The 16171-nt window shown below is 33.2% G+C and overlaps 1 protein-coding gene across 1 annotated transcript in view; it reads left to right on the top strand.

The window, feature by feature from the left end:
* Positions 1–16171, top strand: part of LOC143239738 (neurotrimin-like) — a 296078-nt gene that overhangs the window by 132857 nt on the left and 147050 nt on the right. The window contains exon 2 of the mRNA XM_076481170.1: positions 5996–6177. Coding sequence (XP_076337285.1) covers positions 5996–6177 — 182 coding nt within the window. The remainder of the gene's footprint in view (positions 1–5995; positions 6178–16171) is intronic.

Here is a 16171-nt window from a genome sequence, read left to right as displayed (position 1 = left end):
CACCTATTAATTATGACCTCATTAATAATTGAAATCCTAATCTGGATGTAAAGTTTATTATAAATTTCATCATTATCATTCAATGGTCTGTAACAAATTCGCACTAAAAGCCTTTCTCTTTATATCCACTAATAAAAATGAAAATGGTTTCAGTCTTCTAACTACTAACTTTTATATCCACAACATTAAAATGATGTAACTTACATTTATGAAGCCACTCTCTTCAGTACTCTATTCCTATCAATAACCTATAACCTTCTCTTTAAAATGATTCTTGTCAACAAAGTCAGTTATATATTTAACTATCTTTCAGTTACTTTCATTATATAAAAAACCTCCATTTCTAACTGTACTCTAAAGTAATCTGTTATATTTCTTACACTTTTAGTGTTGCAGTAATTATATACATATATTTAATTTAGTATGTCTTCGCTCTCACCACTTTCTAATCCTAGTTTAAAACTCCCCTCACAGCTGAATTAATAGCCCTCGCAATCAAGCTACCCCTACCTATTAAATTTAACCACCCATTCCAAAAATCTCCCATCCCTAATTAAACTGATCCAACAAGTCAACCAGCCAATCTACTCACTCTAAGATTTAGTATTTAACCGTAGTGGCCTACTTATAATCTCATTCCCACAATTAATTTTCGACAGTATCCTTGACACAATTAACTTATGGTACTTTTCTTTAAATATCCTTATCATCCACTTGTAAGTATCAATTATCTTCTCTGGACTACCTTTCCATAAACACTAGCCCTTACGTGCACAACAAAAACTGCACCATTACAAGTCCACGGTCAACTTACCAGCCTTCCTCCAACGTCTTAATTCTATAGACAACAGAATCCACGACATCACGGAAATAGAGGGAAAAACAGTCTACCAGTTCTTGATACATTAATCAACTGACAAGTAAGAAAAATCACCACAAGTGCACAGTAAACCCATCCACACGAACAAGTAGCTACACATCCAGTCCTGTCATCCAACCTCGATATAACGTGGTGTGATTCAATATCTAAACAAGGTAGCAGAGGAAAGCTTCAACTATAAATGAAACATTTAAAGATCACAGAGTGTTTTAGACAGAATGATTACATTTCCTTCTTTGTCAAAACTCCTTGAAGAAGACCACATTAGAAAGAAAAGGTAAGAAAAACACTACCAGTACTACCATTTACCACCTCTTCCTACAAAGTTTCAGTAAAACGCTCAAACACATGACCAACAAGCTGAACACAGACGTCCATTGAAAATTCTACAAAACATCAAGATCTATTCTGGTGAAAACAAACACAAGCTGACGGATGAGAAACACAAAAACATCATTTGTGAAATTTAGTGTTCCTGCAAGGAAACATACATTCAGGAAACAGGTAAAAGACAGGAAAGAAACAACATAAAGAGAGTACAAGGTCGTGAAAATGCAAATTCATCCATTGGAGAAAACACCACGTCAACTAGATACAAAATAAACTAGAAAATTGATATTGACGACTTTAGTAAGCCAACACTAACATTGTAAAGCCTTCATCTAGCAGAGATTCCTGATTAGAAGTGGCTGGCCCGGCATGGTCAGATGAGCCAAGGTGTTTGAATCCCCGTCGCGCCAAACATGCTCGGCATTTCAGACGTGGGGGCGTTATAATGTGACGGTCAATCCCACTATTCGTTGGTAAAAGAGTAGCCCAGTAGTTGGCGGTGGGTGGTGATGACTATCTACCTTCCCTCTAGACCTACACTAGGTATAGGTACGGCTAGCGCAGATAGGCTTGGAGTAGCTTTGCGCGAAATTCAAAAACAAACAAATAATAAAAGTGGCTCTCATTGGTTGATTACACAGCAGGTATCTCCAGCAATCAGAAACAGGGATAAATAAGACGCCTTCTACAATGTCCTAGTTGGTAATTTTGTTTTTAAATTCTATTAACGAGTACTAATTTAATACATGACTAGATATAGATTTAATTACACAGTTACAAAATACTAAATGATACTAAATTCGAACGTGTCACGTGTCTACTTTGATTAAATTGCAGAAACTCCAACTATTTAGGTTTAGCAGAGTTACCACGTTTCTATTTTAGTTTGTAGTTCACAGTCAACAAAGGCTTAAGACGGCTTAAACAGATAGTGAACAAAATTTATTTCAACAATGTGTGTGTGTGTGTGTGTGTGTGTTTTTTTTTGTATAGCAAAGCCACAAAGAGCTATCTGCTCAGCCCACCGAGGGGAATCGAACCCCTGATTTTAGCGTTGTAAATCCGGAGACATGTATCAACAAGCTTATGCCATTATCAGAATAGAGACGTAAGCTTGTCAAAACGTCTTACCATTGTACCGTTTCTTTCACTACTATTCAAATTTTCTCTAAACTTTATTTTCCAAAACGTGGGTTCTTTGTCACTGAATATACAGGTCACAATCAGTTTGTGAGTCCTTATTATAACACACACTGTTACCTTGTGCTCAGTTTTAGGGATAGTTGTCCTTTGCTGTTACCATAGTTTATAACCTTAATGTTTCTGTTAGTACAAGTTTAAGACAACAGTTTAAAACAGGGATTAATTACTTAGATAAAACTCGTATTTTTCCATCTGAGCAATAAATGCGTTTGAGGATAGTATTAAAAAGCATTGTTTGTACTACGTCATCAAAAGTAATAATAGTAATAAACTCAGAAAAATACACATAATTTTTTTCTAAAAAAGGAAAATATCTTAGTCGGAAAATATATCGTAACAAAATCCAATAAAAATTTAAGTGTATGAGCAAAGAAGATTGAATTCTAATGCACTGCGCAAACTCCTTGCTAAGACCACAGATAAAGCTAAAGCAGTTTATCTTGATAAACCGTCCTTTTGGAGCGGAAAATACTTCTAAGTAAGATTTTGCGTCGCACGTGTCACGAACGTGACACTAACTGATCCAAACATAACACTGAATACCAAGGAGCATATTCGACACAGTTTCGTGAAAATGGAAAGAGAGGTATTTCAGCGAATCTCACTTTTCTTCTGAAATATATATATTCAATATAGACATTTGTTTTAGTTTCATAATTTGGCCATTATATATAAATCTTATATTGAGTTAGTATGTTTTGAAATGTTTTGTTTATTAGGGAAGAAATCACAAATTATATATATATATACATCTTTTAGATTTTTAAGTGATTAATATGGTGAATGGAAGTTTTAAGGGTTGGGTGCACCAAAGTTACAATATAACTGACGTTCAAAATGTACATCTACATTTTAAACACTTCCATAACACACCCTCTAACGGTGACCAAGGATGTATGAGGGGCCCCAAGATTGGTTACATAACTCCTGACAAGTACAAATGTACGTTTAAAATGCTGTACATATATATATGTCCTAATTGTGCATTCTGGTATTTTATATAATTCATGTTAAATTAGAAAACATTTTACTAAATGGTCTTATGAGTATTTGTTCATTGTTTTAAATCCAGTAAAATGATAACATTTTAAGCTTCATAATAAAGAGCATGAGTACAAAACTTAGATGTGAAAGACACAATGGTGACGTTGTAATAAAAAGTAATATACATGTTCAAAATACTGGATCTTTTGTTATACTTGTGGTATATTTAAAGATATGAAATGTTTGTTTACAGCTAAGCACAAAGCTACACAATGTCCTATCTGTGCTATTCTCACTACGGGTATCGAAACCCGGTTACTAGCGTCACATGTTCGCAGATTTCCTGTTGTACCACTTGATGACGAAATGTTTAATGAACGTAACGGTAAAGGGTAATGAATTTATTAAATCCTTGGTACGTGTCTCCAAGTGCTGACAACACTACACTGAAGAACAAAGAAACAAGAAAAAAACTAGAAAGCGACGTATGTAATAGATTCTTTACAAAAAAGCGAAAAATCGAATTTATATATTAAACCCACAAAACGTCTACTGTATGAAATGCCTCAACAAAATGAAACACATGTAATGTTAGGTTGAAAAGAGAAAACAAATCCATGTCTTTTGTTGTATGAAATACAGTTATTGAAAATGTGTAAATCACGAAAGTGGATTTAACTCATAAAATAAATATATACTTGTTAACTGGCCAAGTTTGTATAAAGGTCCATACAACATTTGTAATGGTAAAAATTGACAGCTAGTTTTGTTTTTAAGCACAAGACAACACGATAGAGTATCTTTGCTGTGTCCACTTCGAATATCGAAACCCAATTTTTAGCGTTACACGTCATCAAACTTACGAATGAGCCACTAGGGTCCTTCTCAGTGCGTAAACAGTAAGTTTTAGAACTTTTAAGATTAAAATCATTGGTTCCATTTACCTCCTCACACAGACCGAATGTAGCCTATTGTGATAAGAATAGACAGTAACTATTATTTTTTGAAACTACGTGAAAGTGTATGAAATTGTCTGTTTTGATAAGCAGGTTCTTGTTAACGTAAATCATATTATTCACCAGAATAAAAAAGAAGGTACGTGTTTTTGAAAGTACCTTCGTGTGTTTTAACTTAATCAAATGTAAACTCAGCATATGATTTAACTGACAAATAATCGATGAGATAGACGATAATCGCTTTGTGGTCACATCAGTCAAAATCGTTGTCATTGAGATCTTAGTAAATTATGTACTTGTTTTAATTCATATTTTAGATGGACTTAAAGAATTATAAGATGCAAGGATTTTAGAAAAATACACACATTTGAAACTTAAAACGTGAAGCACATCTTGTAACAAAGAAAACGAAATTTGGTTAAATATTTTTGGTTATAGCCATGATGAATATCATAATAAACCAGTTAAGCCTATTAATATATTTTTGCCTTTGCAATGTCTTATCACATCTATTTGTCTCTAAGATAATCTTATTATTATATTTTATATATATTTTCAATCTGATTAGTTATAGTAAATATAACTTTCTAGGATTTTTTTCTCAATTACAAGTAATTAATAACAGTCAGTTAAGAACGTTTAGAAATATTTTTTATAAAAGATAAAGAACTGCCCAGTACGTTAAAATTTTATACCATAAACATTTTTCGATGTCGCTTTGCTATATGAAACCAAACAATCATCTTAACAACTTAAATCTTCTCAACCTGAATGGCCCAGCATGGCCAGGTGGGTTAAGGCGTTCGACTCGTAATCTGAGGGTCGCGGGTTCGAATACCGGTTGCACCAAACATGCTCGCCCTTTAAGCCGTGAGGGCGTCATAATGTAACGGTCAATCCCACTATTCGATGGTAAAAGAGTAGCCCAAGAATTGGCGATGGGTGGTGATGACTAGTTGCCTTCGCTCTAGTCTTATATTGCTAAATTAGAAACGGCAAGCGCAGATAGCCCTTGAAAGGCTTTGCGCGAAATTCAAAATAAACAAACAAACTTAACCTGAACAGTTGGTGGCTAACAACGAGGTTAGCATTTCAAGCTCCGAATCAAAATGTTCAGAGTTTTATACTCGATGCTACTAAAATAGTTTTACATCTTAAGCTGTGGATGTATTTTAAAAACTTACCTTATTTGCTTTGAAACCCTGTACACAACTTTTATGACGAAAGGTACTAGCTATTTGTTTGTGCATTGAATATCGCACAAAGCTATTAGATAACTCCTTCAACTAGCCGTCCTTAATTTTGAAGTGATAGATCAGAGAGAAAGCAGCTAGTCAACATCACTTACCTCCAAGTCTAGGGTTACTCTTCAGTAATGACTAATGGTATCGACTAACACAACACTTGAAAGTGCAAGCGTGTAATACAAGACACAAATATTTCGATAGTGTCTAATTTAAGTTCAAGCTTCACTTGAAATTATATTCTTTTTATAGCTTATAAAATAGGGTAAAACACACTGAAATATTTCTGTCTCATTATTTACGTTATAGGACACTAAATGTTTGTTGTGCACGTCGCCGTATCGCTTCTGGTGGGAAGTGATATTGACAGTAACTTCTGTTTCTTTATGTTGCTTTAGGTGCTGGTGTTAAAGAACTTTCCAAGACTCGCCACTACCACAAGACTCTTTCATTCAAGCGGAATGTTATAGATGCCAATATTCAGCCTTACTTTGACGGTGGCACCTTAACTAATATCACCACTACGGCAGGAAGAACAGCATATCTTCCATGTAGAGTCAGACACCTTGGCGATCGTACCGTAAGAATTGTTTCTTCCCTCTGCTTTTTCAATATTATAGGTTTTTTTTCTTTCAATTGCATGAAGCCTAAATTAGAACTTACAATGATGAACCGACAGAGGAAGAGATAGACAAAATATGTGAAACATCCCAAGTCACTGTTAATTTAATTCGGCTTTCCTCACCTGGTCGGTAGCGCCCCTAGTGGTAGTTTTTTAAGTTCAGAAGGGCATTTAACTTTCAGCGAGCAGAAAAAATAGTCGGAGAGAAATGTTTCAAGGGTTTAAAGTTTGTTTGTTTTTTCAAATTAAACCGTGAGAAATGGGTGTGTTTGTGGAAAGTATCACCCACTCCAATGTTTTCGTTCCTTCGTTAAGCAACTATCTTCTGGCTCAACTTTCGAAACTTGTTCTGAACATTTATTAGAATAGAAGATACGGTTAAAAAAAAGTTGGATAACATGTTTTGATTAATTAATCATACAAATTCGAACTATATAAACTCAGCTAATTAAAATAAAACTAATATCTATAAACTAGGGATGCTTAAAAATTCATGAATTCAATAGTGGTTATAGATGTGACTGTTCGTTACTCAAAATGACAAATGCTGAGTTTAAAACAGAATTTTTTCTCACATTCGTCGTGTTCTGTTGATAGCAACCTCTGTCAACACGGAATATTCAAATTAAAGACAAACTTATCAGTTTAACACACTTCTATTTTGCCTTTTTATTATTTTATAAAGTACTTTCAGTTGTACTCTGGACAATTATTCAAGCACAAAGCATTAAAATAATTTTGCAATATTTGCGATTTTATAGAGTCAAACGTAAACCTGCGATCTATTATAAATTTAATTTGCTTTCACATCCATCCCTTTCTACAAGCGACATCTTATGTTGAGCTGGAAGTATCATATAAGTGTTTATTTATTATTGTTGTTTGTTTCCAGGTATTTGAAAGGTCTTATTTTATTCAGTATCTAGGGTAGAGCTATGGAAGTAAAAAACTATCACAAATAGTAATTTAAGACAGTACATTTAACTTGCTGTTTTGGTGTTTGTTTATTTTTGAATTTCGCGTAAAGCTACACGAGGGTTATCTGCGTTAGCCGTCCCTAATTTAGCAGTGTAAGACTACAGGGAAGAGAGCTAGCCATCACCATTCACCACTAACTCTTGGGCTACTCTTTTACCAACGAACAGTGGGATTGACCGTCACATTATAACGCCCCACAGCTGAAAAGGCGAGCATGTTTGGTGCGACAAGGATTCGAACCCGCAACCCTATGATTACGAGTCGAACGTCTTAACCCACCTGGCCATGTCGGATCATTTTGATGCTAATATACTTAAGCTTAGAAATGGATGTTTCTAACTAACCCTAATATTAATTTAACAAAAATTATTAATAAATATTACTCATCATTCCTCATGAATTCTATGCGGATTTTAAAATAAAAAGAGTTCGTAGAATAGAATTAAAATCTGTAGTTATAAATTTCATAAAGTAGCAGTTTGCATTTTATGCTGCATAAAAACAACATTTCAAATGTTGTAAGACTTTGCTTGTTATGTTAGGACTACGTAATGAGTTTTGGTATTGAAAGATAGTGAATCTTAGAAGACCAATCATTCAGAGAAGTAGTTTTGCTTAATACCATTGATTTAAAGATACCAATGGACTAAATAGGGATAGGGTAATAGAAAATCTGTATTCAAAGGGGATTTTCATTACACTTTATAGATGTAGGAAACCGTACTTGTGCTGATGGAGTTATATATGGTAATGTAAGAAGTGAATTTGGAAACGGAGATGACATAGTTCGGAAACGTATTTCGTAATCTTGGACTATTACGTTGAATGGAATCTGAAATATGATTAAACTAGGGAGAAAAAACCGGATGTGATAATTAAACAGCTAATCGCTTATTTTTCCCTTAATTTCATTTGTCTTTTTTTTCTCCTGGTTTTCATCAGACGATTCCAATTATTTATGTGTTTAGAATCAGCCATTATTTTGGAACAAAAATCAAATAACATTGAGGAAATCTAAGGCTTATCGAAATCTACTAAAGCACTAAAGAAAGTGCTGGTCCATCTTTATTGGTTTGGCCCGACATGGCCAAGCGCGTTAAGGCGTGCGACTTGTAATCTCAGGGTAGCAGGTTCGCATCCCCATTGCGCCAAACATGATCGCCCTTTTAGCCGTGGGGGCGTTATAATGTACGATCAATCGCACTATTCGTTGGTAAAAGAGTAGCACAAGAGTTGGCGGTGGGTGGTGATGATTAGCTGCCTTCCCTCTAGTCTTACACTACTAAATTAGGGACGGCTAGCACAGATAGCCCTCGAGTAGCTTTGTGCGAAATTCAAAAACAAACAAAACAAACCATCTTTATTGGTGATAAGGCTCCTACCCTGTTACGACACCTATTACGAGTAAGAATTTATCCTTTGTTTATAAATAAAATCAAATATGCTTTTTATTTAAAGGTTGAATATAAATTTTAGTTAATTTAATAGATGAAAGTTTTTTTTTAATTTGTTAACATGCTTTCGGCCTTAACTTCTTGAAGTAACTATTTATTTGATATTAAAAAGATGTATTTGGGCGTTGGCAAGAAATACATATTAAACTATTGTTTTATCCATGACACTTGTCGTTTGTAAACATGAAATAAAGTATCTGTACTTCCTGAATTTTTGGTATTATATAACTAATTATAGAATTATATTTTTCACTACTGCAACATTTGTATTAATCAGATTTTATTATGAAATGCAAACTTTATAATCGATTCGGAAATGCTGAGTGAAATATGGTTTACCATTGAGGAGGCTTTAATGTTATGAATGGTATATTAGAAAACAATATAAAAATCAAATACAAATTCAGTAACACAAAGATTTAACAGATATTTATATTTACTTTACCTGACTCGTGTTTGTGAAGTAAGGACCAGTAAAAAACAGAGGTTTACTGTTCTTTTTGTGTTGTTGTTCAATAAAAAATTAACAAAATAGAGTTTATTTTTCTTAAATATTACTTCCAGTTACACATATGTTAAAACCTAATTGTTGCTGTTCTCGCCTATTGGTATTTAAATAGAATAATGCCCAAACACACTATGAGAATGTTATATTTTTAATGTAATATTTTCTTAGCAATCATTGTCATAATTTTATTATTACTTGCATATTGGTTGTCTCAACTTAGTATTGTACAAAGAATCAATGAACTAAAAAATAAAATAATTGTTTGAAGAAGATGATCATAAAAACAGAAATTAAAATATGTAAACTATATTGAAAGTTAAAATTATTAAATGTACAAAAACTTTAAACTAGAAAAAAAGATGTCACCTAGACCGACCCCGTGTTTATAGAGTAAATTACATTAAATTCTGAATTCCGTTGCTATTTTTACAACATATTTTAATGCATTGTAATGAAAATGTTTAGATGTTTCAGAATTTATACTCGTAAATACTTTAGCTCAAAAAGTATTAACTCTTCTTGATTATTTGCGACTAGGAATGTACAAGAAATTTATCTCTACGTTTGTAGAATAGTTGCAAATGTTCGTGTCATATTTTCTTAGCTAATTTTACTTCCACTACATATTTTATTCAGTAAGAGAAATGTGGCATTCAGATTTTTGTCTTAGTCTATGTTAATTTCAAATTATAAACTACCTAATATATCTAAATATTAAATCTCATCCTTACAATTTAAAGAATTAAATAAATTTCTCTACCTTGTACAAATATGGATATTATTTTTATTTGATAAATATATAAACTCGCTGTTTATCTGAATTATTATCTGTATGTTTCTCAATGTGGTTATCTGTTAACGTTTGACAGATTGCTTTAGTAATCATAGCTAACATCATAACATATGATTATGTTAAATCTGAAAAAATTGAAACTGTAGGCCTAACTTACACTCAAACTAGTTAGGGAACGTGACACGTTACCTATAGGAAGAACTTAGTAAGACTTCTATAATTAATAGCACATTATATTTACTTTAGTTAAATATGCTTTAGATAGAGAGACCTCTACGACGAACTGCATCAAAGGAATGGTTCAATCTTCCAAAACCAGATATATGTTGTACACAAACCAGGAATAAAAATAAATTCAAACACTGAAGCAGGATAAACCTTAAAAGTTTAAAGTATGTTTTAGAGACATTTGAAGAAGTGGATTCCACAGAGCAGCTGAAATACACTTTACTGAAGTTTTATCTTCTACTATTTTCTCCGAGATATAAAACAAATTGTAAAGTTATTCAAGTAAATCGCATAAATTGATGAGAGCTTAGATTAGGTAATCCCTAGAGTGGGTATAAGTTAGTTGAATCCAAGAAATTAAAGAGCCACCGCTAGTACAGCGGTATGTCTCCGGATTTACAACGCTGAAATGAGGGGTTCTATTCCCCGCGGTGGGCTGAGCAGGTAGTCCGATGTGGCTTTGCTATAAGAACAACACAGAAATTAAAGAACTAAGATAGTAAGGTTTACGATAAAGTATTAGCCAGAGATTCCATACGCAACATAACCAGTAAGTATATATATAGCTAAAAATATTCACAATTTTTTTCTGGTATTTTTTAACAAATGTTTCTTTGTTTGTTTTTGCATTTCGCACAAAGCTACTCGAGGGCTATATGTGCTAACCGTCCCTAATTTAGCAGTGTAAGACTAGAGAGAAGGCAGCTAGTCATCACCACCCACCGCCAACTCTTGGGCTACTCTTTTACCAACGAATTGTGGGATTGACCGTGACTTTATAACGTCCCCACGGCTGAAAGGGCGAGCATGTTTGATACTTCCTAATCCTAAAATTTCACACAGATGCAATAATAACTATCATACTATATAACTATATAGAACTAATAACATTTTACTTCAATGAAACGTCTTTATTGGGCGTAGTCTATTTTAGCGTGCCAATGCTGTGAAACGTGGGAGCTCATATTACGCGTCCCGTTGCCATGAAACTTTCTTTTCTCTTTAGAGCCGCGAATACACGTAAAATTAACGGTTTAACCCTGCTATTCGATCAAAAAAGAGACGCACAAGAACGGTAGGTGCTATTGACAAGTTGTTTTCCCACTAGTCTATCAGCTCAAAATTACGAAGAGCTATGCGCAAATACAGCAACGCGTAAAATCTAAAAAAAAAACAAAATCATCGCAAAAGCAGAAACAACGGTGGCCATGTATAAAGAAAGAGCAGAGTATCTAAAAAAATCGTATTTAAAAGACAAAAAAGTGAAATTTTACTATTTTGTTGGAGGTGAGGTGTTTTCATTACTTTGTATCCAAGTGCTAATCGTCTCTTAATTATTGATACAGTGCACCCGTATAATGAAGTACAACAAACTTCAAGATTTAAAAACAATGAATGAACAAGAAAAATGCATATTAAATAAAAGAGAACGAACTACTGGAGCAGACGTTTCATCTTTCTAATCGTTTGGCGTTCACAGATTAAAAAAAATCTTTATTTAGTTTTTAATATTTATATTTATTGTTTTCTTCACTGTGAACTGAAACTTTTCTCAATAAAACTGAGTACAGATTTTATATAATTTGCGTTTAAAAGAGCTGATTTAATCATCTTTTTATTAATATCTCGCCTTTAGGTATAGCTCCTAGGCTATTTCGAATAAAAGTCATTGAAATTGCACCTCATAAAGTGCCCAGTGAAATTAAAATAGATAAAAAAACACATCTTTCTCTAGCTCAAGAAACAAGTGAATGACTTGTAAATAATAACTCATTGAGAAATATAAAAAATAACTAACCAAGAGATGAGAGAAAGTCTTAATATACTATCTACTTTCCAATGTTTCGAGATGTAGATTTGTCTCGAAAGAAATCTGACATCATGAATACAAGTTAAACTTTTTGTTTCGGTATATTGTTATTTAAAGTTGATTACAAACCTTGACCTTCGATAACCACATCTATTATTATTAAATAGTTTTATACATGCATATAAAATTAGCTGTTTATGTACACACGTTTGTGTAGTTAATCGTACACTTACATATATATATATATATACATAGATTTTTCTTTAAGAATGTGTTTAAAGTTTTACAACAAGTTCCTAAGAACAGGAACGAAGTAATAAGTAAATAATATCTTTAATATTAATTACAGAGAAATCATAATATATAAACAAATAAAATGCTTCTCATAATATATCTACAGTGATGTCTACAGATACGTCACTTGAAATGAAGATATGACCGAAATATTCTAATCACACAAACAATTCAAAGTTATATTTGTCGTTTCTCTAACGAAACCTTCTCATAACAGTCCCTAGTTGATTTCAACATGACGAAACGTTTCAGCCTGATTATGTTACAATAGATTTATGGCAATGAAGGGTTTTCAATGTCTGAATCTTGCGAAGAGTTCTGGCGAGATGTGCCAGTTTGAGAAAATATTACTATTTAAACAATATTATGTTCGTGACATAAAGGAAAACTCTTATTAATTTAAGAAGAGATTCAAATTGAAATAGATCTCGTAGTTTTATATTTGTTTGTGGGTGCTGTTTATTTTTGAATAGAATTTCGCGCCAAGCAACACGAGGGCTATCTATCTTAGCCGTTTTTAATTTAACAGAGCAAAACTACAGAGAAGGCAGATATTCAACACCATCCGCCCCCAATTATTTATAGTTAATGAAACAAGTAGCTTATCCAAATAAACAAGTAAACAGAAAGAATATTTCGAAACTCTCTTAATCTAACCCTTACACACTCGGAACATAATGGAAATGCAGAGCTTCGACTACTTCCTTTAAAAATGTATTAAACATACCACATTAAACATATTAATGAAAAAGATAACTAAACATGTTTTTGAACTATCAAACTTTGTTACTGTACAGAAATAAGAAGAAATATAAGACCTTCTTATATTAGCTCTTTTGCTTTTATTTACTTATTCTAACCGAGTTGGTTTGCAATTTACCATCTGGACGAGTTTCAATATACGATGTTTATTTGATACTTAATGTAATCTAGTCCTACTTGTATTTCTGCATTTTCATCAGTAGAGCTAATACTTAGTATATATCTTTTTAATACTTTAAACTTCTATGTTTACCTTTTTTCCATGGTGAAAAAGGAAACGTCGTAATGGTTGGACAGAGAGGGATTGTTGCAATATAAAATATACATGCTTGACTAAATCAGCTCAAAGCGAGGACCTTCTTGTTAAGCTAAGATCCATAGTGACGAACACATAAAACCTATGAGTAATCAACCGTTTTGAAAAACTCAATTTTATGATGATATAATTCTCATACTACTGGAAAGTTAAATCAATGGAACACACTATTTCGTTTGGTTTGTTTCGAATTTCGCGCAAAGCTACTCGAGGACTATCTGCGCTGGGCGTCCCTAATTTAGCAGTGTAAGACTAAAGGGAGGGAAACCAGTCATCACTACCCACCGCCAACTCTTGAGCTACTCTTTTACCAATGAATAGTGGGATTGACCGACGCATTATAACACATCCCACGGCTGAAAGGGAGACCACCTGGCCATGCCGGGCCCTACACTCTTCGACCGACGCGCTAATACTTTCCACTATTCCATTGTTTTTTAAGAATGATATCGTTATGTGAAGAAATTAATAAAATTGTTATTAAATCTAACTTCTTTTGGGCTTGGCATGGCCAGGTGGTTAAGGTGTTCGACTCGTAATCTGAGGGCCACAGGTTCGAATCCCCGTCGTACCACACTTGCTTGCCCTTTCAGCCGTGGGGTAGTGTTATAATGTGACGGTCAATCCCTCTATTCATTGGTAAAAGAGTAGCCCAAGAGTTGGCGGTGGGTAGTGATGACTAGTTTCCCTCCCTTTAGTCTTACACTGCTAAATTACGGACGGCCAGCGCAGATAGCCCTCGAGTAGCTTTGCACGAAATTCAAAAACAAACTTCTTTTGTGCGATTAAAAAAAAAGACAAAATATAATACGTCTATAAAACACCAGAGATGATACTTTGCGGCAAATTTGAAGTTAAGCACAAAGCTATACGATGGACTACGTGTACTTAGTCCACCAGGAGTATCGAAAACCGGGTTTTAACGCTATAAACTTTCAGACTTACTGCTTAACCACTGGTGGCGATACTAGGCAGAAAATATAATGAAAAATAGTGAACAGTTACATTTTCTAAAAGTTTGTATTTCTGAAAATTTCAGTAGCGTAAAGCCTGAGTAAGAGCATGTATTATTTCTTCTCTGAAATCTGACTGTATATTAATTTTACATAAAATTAATTTTTATCTTATGTTTTAAAAACATTATGGGCCTGGCATGGCCAAACGCGTGAGGCGCGCGACTCGTAATCCGAGGGTCGCGGGTTCGCATCCCCGTCGCGCCAAACATGCTCACCCTCCCAGCCGTGGGGGCGTTATAATGTTACGGTCAATCCCACTATTCGTTGGTAAAAGAGTAGCCCAAAAGTTGGCGGTGGGTGGTGATGACTAGCTGTCTTCCCTCTAGTCTTACACTGCTAAATTAGGGACGGCTAGCACAGATAGCCCTCGAGTAGCTTTGTGCGAAATTCCACAAACAAACAATACTTTTTTGTCTTTGGTGCACAAACCATGGTCTTTCAAGAGCACAATTATGGCATCTAACCGCTAATTCACTCTTGACTTAATGTTGATTTTAATAATGTCAGTTAAAATGTTGGGCTTACAACTAGATTATTAATTATATTTTTATAGAAATATTTACATTTTTTCTGAGTTTTAACAGATAAAACTTTTTATATAAAGATATTTGAAAATAGACAGTTTCGTTATTTTATGAGAAATACATTTTTAAACGGATGCTTTGTTGGTTCTCTACTTTAAAAAATCGAAGTATACACGATTAATTATAATCATAAGAACAAGTTTATCTCTCCCTCTTCTCAGATACATATAGATAATTCACTAATTCATCAGCAACTATTATTAACTACCACGTATTATATTTCAGCAGTTAATAAAGTGTTTATTTACATTTAGTGATTTTTTACTTTATTTTTCTCTCTATCTCCAATCGATATCAGTGTTTTATTTTTTTATTATTATTATTTGATAAACCTTTCTCTAACTTATTATGTGTCTTCCAAAAACGTATATTCTTTACCTGTCTTTGCACTCTTATTAATCATTTTATTTCTGTCTTCGTAGTTTTGATTCTAATTCTCGGATTAATTATTCTACCTTTTCATTTTTATAAACAATACTTAGTTTTTACTAAAACATTTTGATGCCAAGATTGTCCATAAAATGATCCTTTATCGCTTTGACATTATTCATCCGCTGCCAATCGTCTTTTTTATTACAATCAATTATCAAATTCCTACTAAAACAGTTTGATGTCAAGATTGTCCATAAAATGATCCTTTATCGCTTTGACATTATTCATCCGCTGCCAATCGTGTTTTTTATTACAATCAATTTTCAAATTTTCATCATATGTTCTTGATTTTTGCCAATTCTTTCCAACTTTCCTCATAATTGTGCAATAATGTTCTTTCTTGTATATGTTACTCCTCTATCGAAGTTCGTTTCATTCAACAATTTAAAATTATTTCACAAATTTCTATAATTTTTCATCTTTATCCTTAATTCAGCTACATTTCAATATATTAATTTAACTTCCTCTTCTGAAATCTATTTGTCAAATTTTTCTTCTTCTATCTTTTTTACCGTCTAAATGATTTTCCCGATTCACTCTCTTCTTTTCTCAAATCTCTTGTGTTCGATAATCCCACTCAAACCAATCATCGTCAAGTTCTATCCTTTTAAATGTAAACTATCAGTTATTTTCTTTATGTACCAGTTTCTTTTGTTGATTTCGAATCGCCTTTCTTTTGTCTTCATGACATTCACTATATAATTACTTAAACATATTAATATGTATGAAAGTAAAATCCTTCATTAATATTTAATTGTTTATTTGTTTCTTCTGAAC

The sequence above is a fragment of the Tachypleus tridentatus genome, chromosome 2, assembly GCF_004210375.1.
Source record: "Tachypleus tridentatus isolate NWPU-2018 chromosome 2, ASM421037v1, whole genome shotgun sequence".
In the NCBI taxonomy this organism is placed as follows: Eukaryota; Metazoa; Arthropoda; class Merostomata; order Xiphosura; family Limulidae; genus Tachypleus; species Tachypleus tridentatus.
This window is presented reverse-complemented; position numbering and strand designations above follow the sequence as displayed.